A 15,651-nucleotide genomic window follows, 5' to 3' on the forward strand; every position below is an offset into this window, starting at 1 on the left:
ATGTGCCACTATTTCATCTTTTACAATTGACTCCAGCATCTTCCCCACCACTGATGTCAGGCTAACTGGTCTATAATTCCCTGTTCTCTCTCTCCCTTCTTTCTTAAAAAGTGGGAAACATTAGCTACCCTCCAATGCACAGGAACTGATCCTGAATCTATAGAACATTGGAAAATAATCACCAATGCGTCCACAATTTCTAGAGCTACCTCCTTAAGTACCATGGGATGCAGACCATCAGGCCCTGGGGATTTATCACCCTTCAGTCCCATCAGTCTACCGAACACCATTTCCTGCCTAATGTGAATTTCCTTCAGTTCCTCCGTCACCCTAGGTCCTCTGGCCACTAGTACACACGGGATATTGTTTATGTCATCCTTAGTGAAGACAGATCCAAAGAACCTGTTCAACTAGTCTGCCATTTCCTTGTTCCTCATAATAAATTCACCTGTTTCTGCCTTCAAGTGTCCAACTGTGGTCTTAACTATTCTTTTCCTCTTCACATACCTAAAGAAGCTTTTACTATCCTCCTTTATATTCTTGGCTAGCTTACCTTCGTACCTCATCTTTTCTCCCCTTATTGCCTTTTTAGTTATCTTCTGTGGCTCTTTAAAAGATTCCCAATCCTCTGGCTTCCCACTAGAACACATTGGTATTCTGGACAATGCTGTTGCCCATAACTGAGTACTGCATTCTAGCATGGTCGGGTACTATGTGCTTGGGACATGCTGAAGCTAGAGAAAGTATGGGGAAAGGTTCGCAGTTTAGGGCCTCCTGTCACTGCACATCTATCTTCTATCTATATATAACTATAAACCTTCATTTTGTTTGTTTGTCTGTCCGTGATTCATGCCCTGAATTATGCCAAATAGTTCACGATAGCGCTACAATTTTCTCACCACCTTACTCACCATTGTCCTGTGGTGTGTTGTATCGTTTCGTTCAGATTGATAGATAGATAGATAGATAAATACTTTATTAATCCCCTTATTCAGGGGAAATTCTGAATAATATTTGGTATATTGATGGTATATTTTACAAGTTATTCACATTTTTAACTTTACAAAATCCAGTTTGAGAAAAAAAATCAGTTGAAATTGCAGTGGCAGTTAGCAGCTATGATGTCACAATGGGATCTCATTTACATAAACTGCCCGTGAGCAGTGCTCAACCTCACAATGACATCACAATGGGATCTCATTTACATTTTTTTTTAAATGCACCACCTTACTCACAATTGTCCTGTGGTGTTTTATCAAAGTTTTGTTCAGATTGTTGTTATATGTTACTTTAATCACATTTTATGCTTAAAAAATGTAACCTCACTGTAAAAAATCCAATTCAAACATGCTGCCCTGCCCGTTACAATGTAACAAAGACAGGACATTTGTTTTGTCATTTGAAACATTGTAATGGGCCAGGGCAAGGCAAGGGAATTGGATTTTTTTAAAAGTTTAAAAAGAGGGGAGTGTGAAGAGGGGGAGGGAGTGCTGGGTGTTATGGGGAAATGAGCCACACCTGCGCAGTTATGGGCTATGGGCGAGTGGTGGAATATTGCATTGGGGAACGGGTTGTGTTGGGGGACCATGCCTCCCGTATGACAGGGACCAACAGGTCCCACTTGGTCTAGTAAATCAATATATGAATCCATATTAAAAGTCTGAGAATTATTTGCTTCAGACTCCTAAATGAATGGCAATTGAAGGCATGCTGAAACTAGCTAAAAGTAATTACATGGCTGGTGACTTTCTTCCAAACCATCGATAAAGGGAAGTACATTTTAGCCCAATGTACTTTACAATTTCTTCTCAAACTGCTTCCACTCTCCCATAGTAAAAACAAAAGAACATTTTTACAGGGATACATGGAGATTTCATAATCAGCACATGAATAGTCATGTGACAACTAGCCCAGCTGCATCTTAATCACCGAGGCCTGTGTTACTATTCGATGCCTCTTAGCCCTTCTGCATTTGATCACGACATTTATAACATCCTTTCAACATATCTCATTAACTTCTCTCAGTATTTTATTTCTTCATAGGATCGAGGCTACATTAACCTTGTTGGCCAGATTTATAGCACTTCAAACGATTTAACCTGGAATAAATTGACAAAATATATGGAAAAATATGAATGTTTTACATACTACCTTCTTATAGGCATGTGTCCCCAAGTTATAATCTTATTTGTACCAACACTTATGAATCTGGGGCATGAGACGCTAATCATTTACTCAATGGGTTCATTTGGGTTCTCTTCCAAATGTTAACAATTATTTACTGCATATACTGTGATTATTTTATTGTCCCACGTGCAAGTTTGCAAAATATGGAAAGGTTGCCTTGAAATTAATTTTAAGGTTGTAACAAATTAAGTTTTGTTGCGATAAATAATCAGATCGATGCTGAAGGTATATTTCAGTGTTACTGCCTTGAGGATTTTTAATAATTTCAGCCGTAATTACTCGACTGAATAACCCTCTCTTTCCCCACTGCACATAAAGGTGCAGTAGTTTAACATGTTAAACAGCTAGATTTATAAACATATGCTCGAACTGGAGAACTTGACCACACAAAAGGAAAGTCTTCCAGTATTCCTATGCATGACCATCTTGTGAGATTTGTACTAAGACTGCTTATTCATAGAATAATTCAACTAAATTTCCAAAGTGTGGGCACATGGAACTAAAGTAGAATCAGATGTTGGTACATTTTTGGCCAGCAAGGACACAAGGGGCTGAATGCCCTTTTTGTGTACCGTAAGGTTTTATGAAACCATGATTCACTGTAACTCTTGCTCCTGACACTTACTATGCCAACTAGTTCTACTCTACAAATCATTCTACTGACCGCATTCTGTATGCAAAATACTACTGCATAGAATTGATGCTCTTTATCATACAAAGTTTTATTGTCTGATGTGTTAATTTGATTGATAGGGGAGTAAAATTATTTTCTATCTACTGATTTCAGTCCCAAATGTATAGTCATATATTGTCACTTGTTTCAGGGACAACAACCTTATCTTACAGCAGTAACACAGAGCTTATGTTAAGACAGACACATTTATTGCCAGTTTGAAAATGTTCAACTGATTTGACATTAACTAATATACCTGGAATTTTATTCATCTCACAATTTACTAAAATATTGTTGCATGTTATTTAATAATATTATTGCAAATCAAAAAAACTAACCAGGCTAATTGAAAATGTAAATATATGTTAATAGTTTGCTTTACATCACAATTAATAAAAAGTCACGGATGTGAATTGTCTCGTAATATTTAATGTAAGTATTGAGTTAACAAAGGATTTTTTAAACATAAGGCGAGCTGAGCTCTATGTTATACATCAATTTTCTATGAAACATATGCGACAATTAGGATGGAATACTAATTAGCTGTTCTTCTCCACATGTTTGTTATGGCCATGATGTAATTTGTTTTGTTTTTTTAAAATATAGTTAATAAATGGACTTAAATGTGGCTAATTTTATAACGTCTAATTTGCATGAATTATACATGTGAGTACCACTCTAAAAAATTTGCATGCATTGCTTTCGTACAGAGTAATTCGGTTTTCAGCAATTTGCACTGGACAAGTTTAAAATGACATGTCTTAAATGCAAAAATGAACTACTAGTGTGCCCGACTATTTAAAGATGAAGGTTAAATCATGTTTATGGAAATACTATTTAATGACCAACTTCCAAATTTAGGATCTAAATGGTATACCAGAATTTTTGCTCCCAAAATTTGACACGTGCAAGGAATAATCTGCCACTCCCAGAGGAAATAAACAAGGATTAGATTGTTCCCCTGCATCGAATATGCATAAATATATCCAAAGATTAAAGAATTTAAAATGGTTTACCCATTTTAGAAATGCATCACAAAGTAGCTGGTGTGTATGACCTTGATAAATGCAAACAGATTTTTTCATAAAACCATATTGGCTATTGTAGTAAAATTAGAACTGTACATGGACTATTATCAATTACAGCATTCTGAGTTTGTATCACAGATGAAAGAGAATGCAAGACCATAGTATGTGATATGCTAAAACACATCCAGATAATTAAATGACACCATTTCAATTTCCAAAATTTCTGAGTTTAAAAATGGTGCTGTCAATTCAAAATTAGGAAAGGTTTTGAATGTAGATTATTACTTGTCTTAATTAAAATTGCATTTGATTAAACTAACTCTAAATGTAAAAGCAGAACTAGAAAATAATGCAGAACAAATCCCAGAATTTTCAAATTAATTTGCAGAATATTCTAATGTTCCAATACGTAAACTATATGAGATCCGTCTATATTCAAACAGCAACATAAATGCTGGTATTTTCTGTTTAGCCCTTAAGAAATAACTAGCAATTGTCTTTAAAATTCCAAAATTACTTTCTACTGTTTATATTTAAGCATTTTGAAAGGTTAAAATTTAATCTTAAATTATCAAATTAACAAATTAAAAATTACTCAAATATTGTATAAATGCAGAAAAACAAACACTTGATGTATAACAGTTTTAGGAAGGGAAGGACTACTAAAATGTGTTTTAAATATTTGGATAAACTATGAAGTGTAATCTGTTTATTGGAAACCATAGAAACTAATGTTAATTGTTTTGTTTAATTTTAGATCTATTAATAATATGCAACATTGGCATATGGACTAATATTATGAAAATAATTTCACTTATAACACTATGTAATAATTCTGATTGCAATGAGCAAATAAGCACAAGAAACATTTTTTTGGTCACTAACCACCATCTGGCAAACAGCAAACCAAACAATATTTTTCCTCTGGCAGGCTGAATTTAATACCAAGTTGTATGTATAATATGTTATGATGCTACATAATAGTGTGTTCATTTTTATTTAAAGGACACATAGGCAGACACAATTTTTGTACAAAAACTTGGAAGTTTTATTTCAGAGAAATTAAAAATATGGAATATATAAACTTTCTATTGCTCTATAAATATAAAGGATTCTGTAATGGTGAACAAGCATAAATGAATACCAAGTTCAGACATTTTTTTGCTCATCAGGGACTTAAGCCAATAATGAATGTGAACCACGAGTACAGGCTTGTACGTCGTTATGGCTACAGTCTCCTATTAATTATTTGATAACAATCATGCAAATTATTTGAAAATACAGTACACAATTTTAAAAAAATGCCTGTGTGCAGTTATGGTGCCTTAAAACGTTTGTACTAAAATGCTTGTGATATAGTACAATGGAAAAAAAGGGGTTGGAATATTCTGACAGAAATAGTCCACATTTCACTCAGCAGATTAAACATGCTGGATTTGGTACTACACAATATTTCTACAGATAATTTGTGGTCCACTCACTTGAAATGGAATGGATTTTTATCGTTCTAATAAAACACTGACTGAACCATATTCTGCTCCAACCCACACCAACCACTACCTATATGGGTTTGAACATTACCCTCAGCTCAAACTCTATTCAGTTCACATGCTTTTGAAGTCTAACATTCCCGTTTGTCATAGAAAACGACCAAAAAAACACACTGCCAAGGAATGTTAACTTTGCCTTATTCAGCTGGTCAGTGTCTGTTAAGAACACTTTCTCCCCGGTTTCAGTCTTCTAAACAATTTATTTACCCTTTGCTGTAAAAACAACGTTTGCTGTATTGCTAACAAAACGCGAAAGCAATGCCAAATCATAACAAAAGCAAACGTAGAAAGATCTTTCAACAGGACCAATCAGCATAATACTGGAAGGTTTTTCTCCCCTCTAAATACGCCAGCCAATAAAAATACTATTGTCTACCATTATGGCAACTAATTAAAACTGTAAAACTTTTTGTGCCCTTCTTGTTTTCAGCCAGTGTTTGTAGAATGTTTATTTTGGATAAAACAGTGTGCAATAATAAAACAGTCAGAATGTATCCGTTTTATTACTCGGGAAGCATTTCACGAATTGAACGCAGAAAATGTTAGATTGTAATCTGAGTGCCCAAAAATAAAAGTAAGCTGTTACTTCGCCTTTTCTTTAAAAAAACACGTACTTTTTTTCTCATTTGAAGTTCTACATTTTCTAGGTTGTGTAAAGAATAACTTGGTTCGCGTTAGGACCCAGGGGAAGTCTTTCATTCCGGGGTAAGACTAATTGCCTCCAGGTCCAATTTATCTCTCGAAAGGTTCAACATTCAGACATGCGAGTTGGCAGGCACTGGGATCAACTTACAAGTCTGACTTTTTTTTCGCAGGCTCGTTCTCCGCGTCCGACTACGTAAGTTTAGTTACGACGGTTTTCGAGCACTGAAATAGTTAGTGCTCTTTCCCCACCTCCTCCCTCTGGGACAAAACATAACCTCCACAAATTGGGGAAACAAGATAACACCTCTGGAGGTGATATTTTAAATACAAATATATAATTACAAAAAAAATGTACAGATGCTATTTACAACAACATACAGTACTTGAAATATAGTCTGTTGCATCCGAAAGCCCGGGTTTCACTCTGTCTGTGTTTATGTGTTTCACGCCTCCCTTTTCGGGAAGGAAAATTGCAGAGGGAAAAGCGTCTCTCTTTCACTCACACCGTCGTCTCTCCTTGCTTACTGTTTGTGAGTCTAGTGTAGAACTTGCGCCATGAATGTAAAGTCTTACCGGACCAGATCCAAAACCCGGAGGTGATGCCCACTATTAGTGTCATGAGATATTTGATCATGTAGACGGTGAAGTCCGGCGTCATGGGCGGCTGCTGGTTCCGAGGGCAGGGAATAGCGTAACTCTTGCAAGCCTGGTTGACCCAGCTCCTCTCCCACTGCTCCCTGAATGCTTGCTCGTAGAAGTAGCAGGCGATGACAATGGTGGCGGGCACAGTATACAGGACGCTGAAGATGCCGATGCGCACCATTAGTTTCTCCAGCTTCTCCGTCTTGGTGCCGTCGTGCTTCATGATGGTCCGGATGCGAAAGAGAGACACGAAGCCGGCCAGCAGGAAGGAGGTGCCGATGAACAGGTAGACGAACAGCGGCGCAAGCACGAATCCTCGCATCGCGTCCACGTTGTTGAGTCCCACGAAGCAGACCCCGCTCAACACGTCCCCGTCCACCTGGCCCACGGCCAGGATGGTGATGGTCTTGATGGCCGGTACTGCCCAGGCGGCCAAGTGGAAGTACTGTGAGTTGGCCTCAATGGCTTCGTGACCCCACTTCATCCCAGCTGCCAGGAACCAGGTCAGCGACAGGATCACCCACCAGATCGAGCTGGCCATGCTGAAGAAGTACAGCATCATGAAGAGAATGGTGCAGCCTTCTTTTTTGGTGCCCTGTGCCATCGTTTTGTAGCCGTCATCGGCAAACTTCTCGTTGCACACTACTTTCTCTTCCAACAGGAAACCGCCGATGTAGGCGGTAGCCACCATAGTGTAGCAGCCCGACAGGAAAATGATGGGGCGCTCGGGGTAGCTGAACCTTTGCATGTCCACCAGGTAAGTGAGTACCGTGAACAACGTGGAGGCGCAGCATAGCACCGACCAGATGCCGATCCAGATCCGGGCGAACTTCAGCTCCTCTTGGCTGAAATACATCAGCCCGTTGGTTCGGGAAGACTCGCAGGGAGCGCCGCAATCCTTCTCCCCCAGAAAATGATAGTTGAGGTAAGTGGGTACTTTCAATACCCGGGGGCAAATAAACTGGTCCCGGCTGGGGTACTCCCGAGGGCGAATGGTGCCGACGTCGGGTAAGGATTGAGTGGGATCCAAGGTAGGGCTGCCTTTCTCCGTTTTGTTCTGCCCGACGCACAGGTCGATAGATCCGTGGATGGGAAAGTTTTCGCAACGGAGACTCTCTGGCCACTGGAAACCGAATTTGTTCATGAGCGCCTCGCAGCCTTGCCTGGCCCTCTCGCACAGCGATCTACACGGGGGTATAGCCTGCTCCAGCACTGTACACACTGGCGCGTACATGGAGCACAGGAAAAACTTCAGCTCGGGCGAACACTGTACTTTCACCAGCGGGTAGAACTGGTGAACTTCCAGGCCGGCGTCTTCCTGATTGGTGTGCCCCAGCAAGTTCGGCATGATGGTCTGGTTGTAGGCGATGTCCGTGCAGAGAGGGATTGAGATCGGCTGGCAGAAGCCGTGGTCAGGGATCGAGATGCCTCTTTCGCCATTGTACTGCCCCTGTGGTCGCACGGAACCCAAACTTTGCAGGAACAGATGGAGCACAAACAGCCACCGAGAGTTCGCAAGTTTGCATAAATCCAGATGGAAACAATTACACACAGCCATACTTTCCCTGGCTCTTCCCATCGCTTCAAACTACTTCGTGCACTCCGGAAAAAAAATAATGTTTTTTTTTGTTCTTACTGCATTCAGTAGAGAAGTTTTGATTTTCTTTTTAAAACTTACGGTTCTTTGTTTGAAAAGGCGAGTGTAATTTTGAGGCGATTCAGATGCCAAAGGGAAGCAGCGTGAAGTGGAGCAGCTCCGCTCCGGCTCGGGCTCCGCTGTCCATTGGTGTCGGTGTCGCTGCCCCGGATCCCACAACCCAGCCGCCCGTTTCCAGGAGCCCCGCGCCGTCCGCTGCGCATTGCGGGGACAAGAGGCGCCTAGAAACAGAGCCGGGCCCCTTACAACCGCCCGCCCGCGCCAGCCAGCCAGACAGCCAATCCCCGCGCTCAGCCAATCCCCGCGCTCAGCCAGCCAATCCCCGCGCCAGCCAGCCAATCCCCGCGCTCAGCCTCGGCGGCCGCTGCCATTGGCTGGCAGCCGTGGGGACATTTAAATAATTGGCAGCATTTGTTGGAGAGAGCGGGAGTGTCGGAGCCCGGTGCTGGTAGATTGGCAACTCCTCTCTCCCCTTCCCCCTTCTCTCCTTCCCCCTTCCCCCTTCCCCCTTCCCCCTTCCCCCTTCCCCCTTCCCCCTTCCCCCTTCCCCCTTCCCCCTTCCCCCTTCCCCCTTCCCCCTTCCCCCTTCCCTCCTTCCCTCCTTCCTCCTTCCCCCTCCCCTCCTTCCCCCTCCCCTCCTTCCCCCTCCCCTCCTTCCCCCTTCCCCCTTCCCCCTTCCCTCCTTCCCTCCTTCCCCCGCCCCCTCCTCCGCCCCTTCCCCCTCCCCCCCCTCCCCCCCCCCCCCCCCCCCCCCTCCCCCCTCCCCTTCCCCCTCCCTCTCCCCCCTCTCCTCCTCCCTCTCTCCTCCCCCCTCTCTCCTCCCCCCTCTCTCCTCCCCCCTCTCTCCTCCCCCTCTCCTTCCCCCCCTCTTCTTCACCCCCTCTCCCCCTGCCCCCCCTCCCCATTCCCCTCCAACTGGCAACTACAGCCTACCTACCCCCCTCCAGACCCCACCTCCACCCTACCCATCTCCCTCCACCCCTCCTAAAAGCAACTACCTCCCCTGTCCCTCTCCCATCCTATCCCCCCCCCCCCCCCATTTCCACTTCTCATCCCCTATCCTTCTCCCTCCCTCTTCCGTCCCTTTCTCCTTCGCCCCCTCCCTCCCCCTCTACTTCCCCCTCCCCCCTCTACTTCCCCCTTCCCCTCCCCCCTCTACTTCCCCCTCCCGCCTCTACTTCCCCCTCCCCGCCTCTACTTCCTCCTCCCCCCTCTACTTCCTCCTCCCCCCTCTACTTCCCCCTACCCCCCTCTACTTCCCCCTCCCGCCTCTACTTCCCCCTCCCCCCTCTACTTCCTCCTCCCCCCTCTACTTCCCCCTCCCCCCTCTACTTCCCCCTCCCCCCTCTGCTTCCCCCTCCCGCCTCTACTTCCCCCTCCCCCCTCTACTTCCTCCTCCCTCGGGCGGGGAGGGGGGAGTTGCTCAGTGTTATTGAGAACGTGTAGTTTCAGAGGTCAAATCCCCAGCTGGCGTCAAGGACCCTTGGCCTCTTTAGGTCAGGCTGTTGAATTCCAGGAAACTGGCTCACTGGGACATTAATACTGAACCACACAGCCATGGGGCTGTGGACGGAGTCCGGATTTTCTTTTGGTGGGGGGACCTGATCACAAAGATGGTGCGGAGGTTGTTGTTAACACAAACACGAAAAAAAGCATGGGTGACCCGAGCCTGGAGGGAACTACTTTATTAAAACAAAGCTTCGGAAAGTAAAGGGGTTGGGAGATTAAAAGTTTCGTGAAGATGGGACAATTACAAGGAGATCCGGCTCTGTGCTCGCTCTGGTACAAACGTTAAAGCCAGACAGGGTTCAGCAATAGATTGAATCTTGAATCTTGAAGTGGTCGGGACTGCGAAATTGTTTTGATGTACCAGGATAGTCTAAAACAAAGAGGAGCCCGAGGAGTGGAGCTACAGGAGAATAATCCTAGGGACTCTCGCATTATTTCTCTCTGCAGGACGTACAAGTGAGAGTTCCTTTATTGCTTTCCAGGGAGTGCAAAGGAAATTACGTGCTGCAGATTTTACTTGCAGTCATGGAGATTAGGTGTTATGACTGTACCTGCGGCTGAACCGAGTTGTGTTGCCTTCGAAATTCCGTTTAAACCCAAAACACTATTTTTCATGTGAAAACTCGCGGAAGGTATATTGCATTAAATGGCGGCAGTTTGCGCTTCAGCATTTACCATGCACGTCGAAAATTAGTGCACTAACTTTGTTGATGTTGTTGAAAGCCAGAACACGTAGCTGGACCTGTCAGTTTGTGTTTTTAACACTTCGATCGTTACCACATCTTCAAGATGAAGCAATAAACAATTCCCTAAATTCATTTACGGTAAACTAATTCCAGGCCGCCACACATTTTTTTGACAATGTTTATACACACTGCAGGCCGCCACACATTTTTTTGACCATGTTTATATGCCTACTGCCCTCAAGGTCCCGACCCCGGAACGTCATTTGTCCATTTTCCTCCACAGATACTGCCTGAACAGCTGAGTTCCTTCAACACTTTGTTTTTAATTTGTTCATGATTCCAACATCTGCAGTCTCTATTGTTTACCCCCGAATGGTTTACCTTTTATCTGTGTGATTACAGATAAGGCAGCGATCTTTTTCCCAAATATGTTGTCATTTTATTCATTAATATAGTGCTGAAATCTACATTTATACACTGTAAACGGCTCGATTGAAATCACGTATTGTCTTTCTGCTGACTGGATAGCACGCAACAGAAGGTTTTCACTATATCTCGATACACGTGACAATAAACTAAACTGCACAACTAAACTGAAATAATGAGCTATTTGCTGCTTGTACAAACGTTGGCCCTCTTTTATCGACCCTGACAGCACTTCATAAGCAAGACTTCAATCAGAAGTGACGTTGATTTGATGATGCCTCGACTTTAGTCATTCAAGGATCGCTGTGCATTAGCAAAGAAGCAGAGAAGAAAGGAGAAAGGAAGAGGAAGAGCCCGAGGGCTGAGGGAGAGCTGTGAAGGGGAGGAGACAGCAAGGTCAATGTTTATGCCGCTAAGGTGCAAATCAGAATATGAGGTGCTGTTCCTCCTATTTCCAGTGGTGCTCTGGCCATGGAGGAGGCCGAGGACAGAAAGGTCGGATTCGGAATGGGAGGGAGAGTTGAAGTGCTGAGCCACCGGGAGATCAGGTTGGTTAATGCGGACCGAGCGGATGTGTTTGGCGAAACGATCGCCAAGCCTACGCTTGGTCTCACCGATGTAGATTAGCTGACAACTAGAGCAGCGGATGCAATAGATGAGGTTGGAGTTGATGTAAGTGCTACTGGATGCTTGTCATTAAGGCAAGTCACCATACTCTTGGCCATCAATCCAAGGAAGGCTACTGGACCCGACGGCGTCTCTGGACGCGTGCTGAAGGACTGCGCTGACCAGCTGGCTGGAGTCTGTACGAGGATTTTCAACCAGTCTCTGGCCCAGTCCACTGTTCCACCCTGTCTGAAGTCCGCAACCATAGTCCCCTTGCCCAAAAAACCCCACATTTCCAGCCTCAACGACTACCGGCCAGTCGCACTCACACCAGTGGTGATGAAGTGTTTTGAAAAACTGGTCCGGGGTCATATCACATCACTCCTGCCCCGAAGCTTTGACCCCCACCAGTTTGCGTACAGAGCGAATAGATCTACAGAGGACGCTGTAGCCACAGCTCTCCATGCTGCACTGTCCCACCTGGAGCAGCGGGGGAGCTACGTGCGGATGCTCTTTGTGGACTACAGCTCTGCCTTTAATACCATCCTTCCCCACAAACTGGTGGACAAACTGGGGGACTTGGGACTTCCACACTCCACCTGCATGTGGATAAGTAGCTTCCTGTCGGGTCGCAGCCAGAGAGTCAGAGTGGGCCATCACACATCCACGGCCCTCAGCCTCAGTACCGGCTCTCCACAGGGCTGCGTGCTGAGCCCTCTGCTCTACACCATCTACACACATGACTGCACCCCCGCCCACCACAGCAACACCATTGTCAAATTTGCGGATGACACTACGGTGGTGGGACTCATCTCCGGGGGGGACGGGTACGCCTACCGGGATGAGGCGGAGCAGCTGACAGTGTGGTGTGGAGAAAATAACCTGCTCCTCAACACCTTAAAGACAAAGGAAATAATAATAGACTTCAGAAAGAATAAAACGGACATGGTGCCATTAATTATCAGAGGGGACTGTGTGGAGAGGGTGGCGGATTTCGGCTTCCTGGGAATCCATATTGAGGAGGACCTGACGTGGAGCGTGAACACCTCTGCGCTGCTGAAAAAGGTCCAGCAGAGACTGCACTTCCTGAGGGTGCTCAGGAAGAATAACATCACTCAGAGACTGCTGCTGTCCTTTTATCGGTGCTCCATTGAGAGCATCCTAACATACTGTGTATGCGTATGGTACACCAGCTGCACAGCGGCTCAGAGGAAAGCGCTCCAGAGGGCCATTGACAACGCCCAGAGGATTGTCGGCTGCCCTCTCCTTACCTTGGAGGACTTACACAGTTCCCGCTGCATCAAAAAATCCCAGAGTATTATAAAGGACATTTCCCACCCCGGACACTCCCTGTTTGAACTGTTACCATCAGGCAGACGGTACAGATCTACAAGGACAAGGACAAACAGACTTAAAAACAGTTTTTACCCCACTGCTATAAAGGCACTAAATGTAGCCGCCAAGGAACGCAGGGGCGATACATACTAAGAGACTGTGAAATCGACAGAAGGATGTAGGGCTGGGTGTTTATGCGTGCTATTTTTATGATATTTATTTTAGTTGTTTATCTTTTTTTAAATATTTTACCTTGTATGTATCGTTAGCTTTTAGAAATGTTTGAATGGTGCACTGACTGGCTGACATTTTACAATTTCGTTGTACATGGTTCATATTACAATGACAATAAAGAAACTATTCTATTCTGTTCTATTCTTCTTTGGGCACTGGTATCACAGATGCACTTTTGAAGTTGGTGGAACCTCAAACCGCATCTGCAAGATGTTCTATCTTATTCCAGATTTCCAGCACCTGCAGTATTTTGATTCTCAACTGCACCTATGCACTTTAAAAAAAAGTACCCAATCCTTGGATTGGTAAGGAGCAGAAATGTTTATATAAATAATTTAATCAAAAGTTAACAGCACTGAAACATTCTGGTACCCTCAAGACAGAGGTAATGCTCCAGGTATATTAAAAAATACATGAAAGGTCATTTTTTACAAAAAGTGGCTAGGGTTTAACTTTCTCTGATGGCAAATATTTCCCTTTAAGCTAAGCATAAAGTTAGACAAATTTAATCATTTTCTACTCTCAATAACCATAGTACTTCATAGCATTAGTTCAGCTGGGAATCCCTCACTAATATTTCAGTAATCTCAGTCAGGTATTCATATTATAGTGAAAGATGTTTGGTGGCGCAGTACATCTAGGTCTGGAATTTAATATGGATCTTATTTGGATTCAGACCCTGAAAAACAAAGTAGATCTGATGTGAGCGAGAGGGCCAGTTAGCACTGGCCCTATACTTGCTGGGGTTTAGGTGGATAAGGGGGGAACCACTTTGAAACTTACCGATTAGTGAAAGGCCAGGTTAGAGTGGATGTGGAGAGGATGTTTCCACGAGTTTGTTAGTCTAGGACCAGAGGATACAGCTTCCAAATAAAATGACGTACTTTTAGAAAGGAGATGAGGAATTTCTTTAGTCAGAAGGTGATGAATCTATGGAATACATAGCCACAGTCAGCTGTGGAGGCTGTCAGTGGGTATATTTCAAGCATAGATTGACAGATTCTTCATTATAAAGGATATCAAAGGTTATGGGGAGAAGACAGGAGAGTGGGCTTGTGAGGGAAAGATAGATCTGCCATGATTGAATGGCAGAGTAGACACAATAGGCCAAGCGGCCTAATTCTGTTCCTATGACTTGTGAGTGGTAGGGTTGGAGTTATTCTCGCCCCACTGTAGCCATTCTTGAGCCACTCAACACTTCCAGGTTTTATAGTCCCTCTGGAAGGTGCCTTCAGGAGAGAGAATCTTAACATTTTTTAAACACTCTTTTATTTTTCATCGATGGGAAAAATCCTCTTGTCCTGCGCAGCGGAGGGGGTAAGATGGCCAAAAATCACAGCCGTAAGTGGCAGCGTTATTTCTAAAAGCAATATACAGAACAACAGGAAATGGTCAAGATCAGACTTTAAATAATATAGATTAAGGGTGAAGTCAAAAACCAAAAACGTAAATTATTTTGAAATATTTGATGGAATTGCAATTCATATGCATGAGAGTCGTTTTTATGGGCTAGAGAGTTTGCTATGCAGCAGTGATGACATGGTATGTCATTCAAAATTCATATCTTTTAACAAAGTGTAACCTTTTCAGGATATTTTACAGAGAGTTTCATTCTTCAAACCTGAAATCTATCAAATCACCAATTCCCTTTGATTGCATCGGAGACGACTGCAAAACAGCACATGCTATGGGAACTGTTGAATCACTCACAGTAACTGAGATTTTAGCATTGAAATATGCATGTGTGGAAATCCCAAAGTTGTTGCCGATTTCACACTAATGACAGCAAAGACGGATAGTTTCACTATCATTACAACAGCAAAATCCAGACCACAGATTTCATGCCAAGGCTAAAATAAAATTAGACTTTTTGATCCTCGTTTTTTCGAACCCATAGAATGAATGTTGTTTTAGTTGGTAATGCAGTGAGAGTAACCATTGTTGGAAAATCTAAACTCCATAAATCCATGTTCTGGGTCATAAATCCAGCTTGCTTTAGGTATGGTCATATCCATTTGCAATGTTGTCATGTGGTTGAGTATTTTGTAACATACAGTAATGATTTGTCATGAATTCTGAATTAACAAGGTCAATCTTTGACATGATTTCCTCACAGCAGAACAAATTGCTTAGCAATTTCTTGAATTAGTAGTAAAATCCATTATAGAAACATAGAAAATAGGTGCAGGGGTAGGCCATTTAGCCCTTCGAGCCTGCACCACCATTCAATATGATCATGGCTGATCATCCAACTCGGTATCCTGTACCTGCCTTCTCGCCATACCCCCTGATTCCTTTAGCCACAAGGGCCACATCTAACTCCCTCTTAAATATAGCCAATGAACTGGCCTCAACTACTTTCTGTGGCAGAGAATTCCACAGATTCACCACTCTGTGTGGGAAAACAAAATTCTCATCTCGGTCCTAAAAGACTTCCCCCTTATCCTTAAACATTGACCCCTTGTTCTGGACT

General features: G+C 43.6%; 1 protein-coding gene across 1 annotated transcript; it reads right to left on the reverse strand.

Moving 5' to 3' along the window:
- Positions 1-3,269: 3,269 nt before the first annotated feature.
- Positions 3,270-8,608, reverse strand: fzd1 (frizzled class receptor 1). The gene has a single exon (XM_033012591.1). It carries the CDS (start codon positions 8,302-8,304, stop codon positions 6,583-6,585), a length of 1,722 nt encoding a protein of 573 aa, XP_032868482.1. The 5' UTR covers positions 8,305-8,608; the 3' UTR covers positions 3,270-6,582.
- Positions 8,609-15,651: the final 7,043 nt, after the last annotated feature.

Source organism: Amblyraja radiata, chromosome 2 (genome assembly GCF_010909765.2).
Source record: "Amblyraja radiata isolate CabotCenter1 chromosome 2, sAmbRad1.1.pri, whole genome shotgun sequence".
Classification (NCBI taxonomy): Eukaryota; Metazoa; Chordata; class Chondrichthyes; order Rajiformes; family Rajidae; genus Amblyraja; species Amblyraja radiata.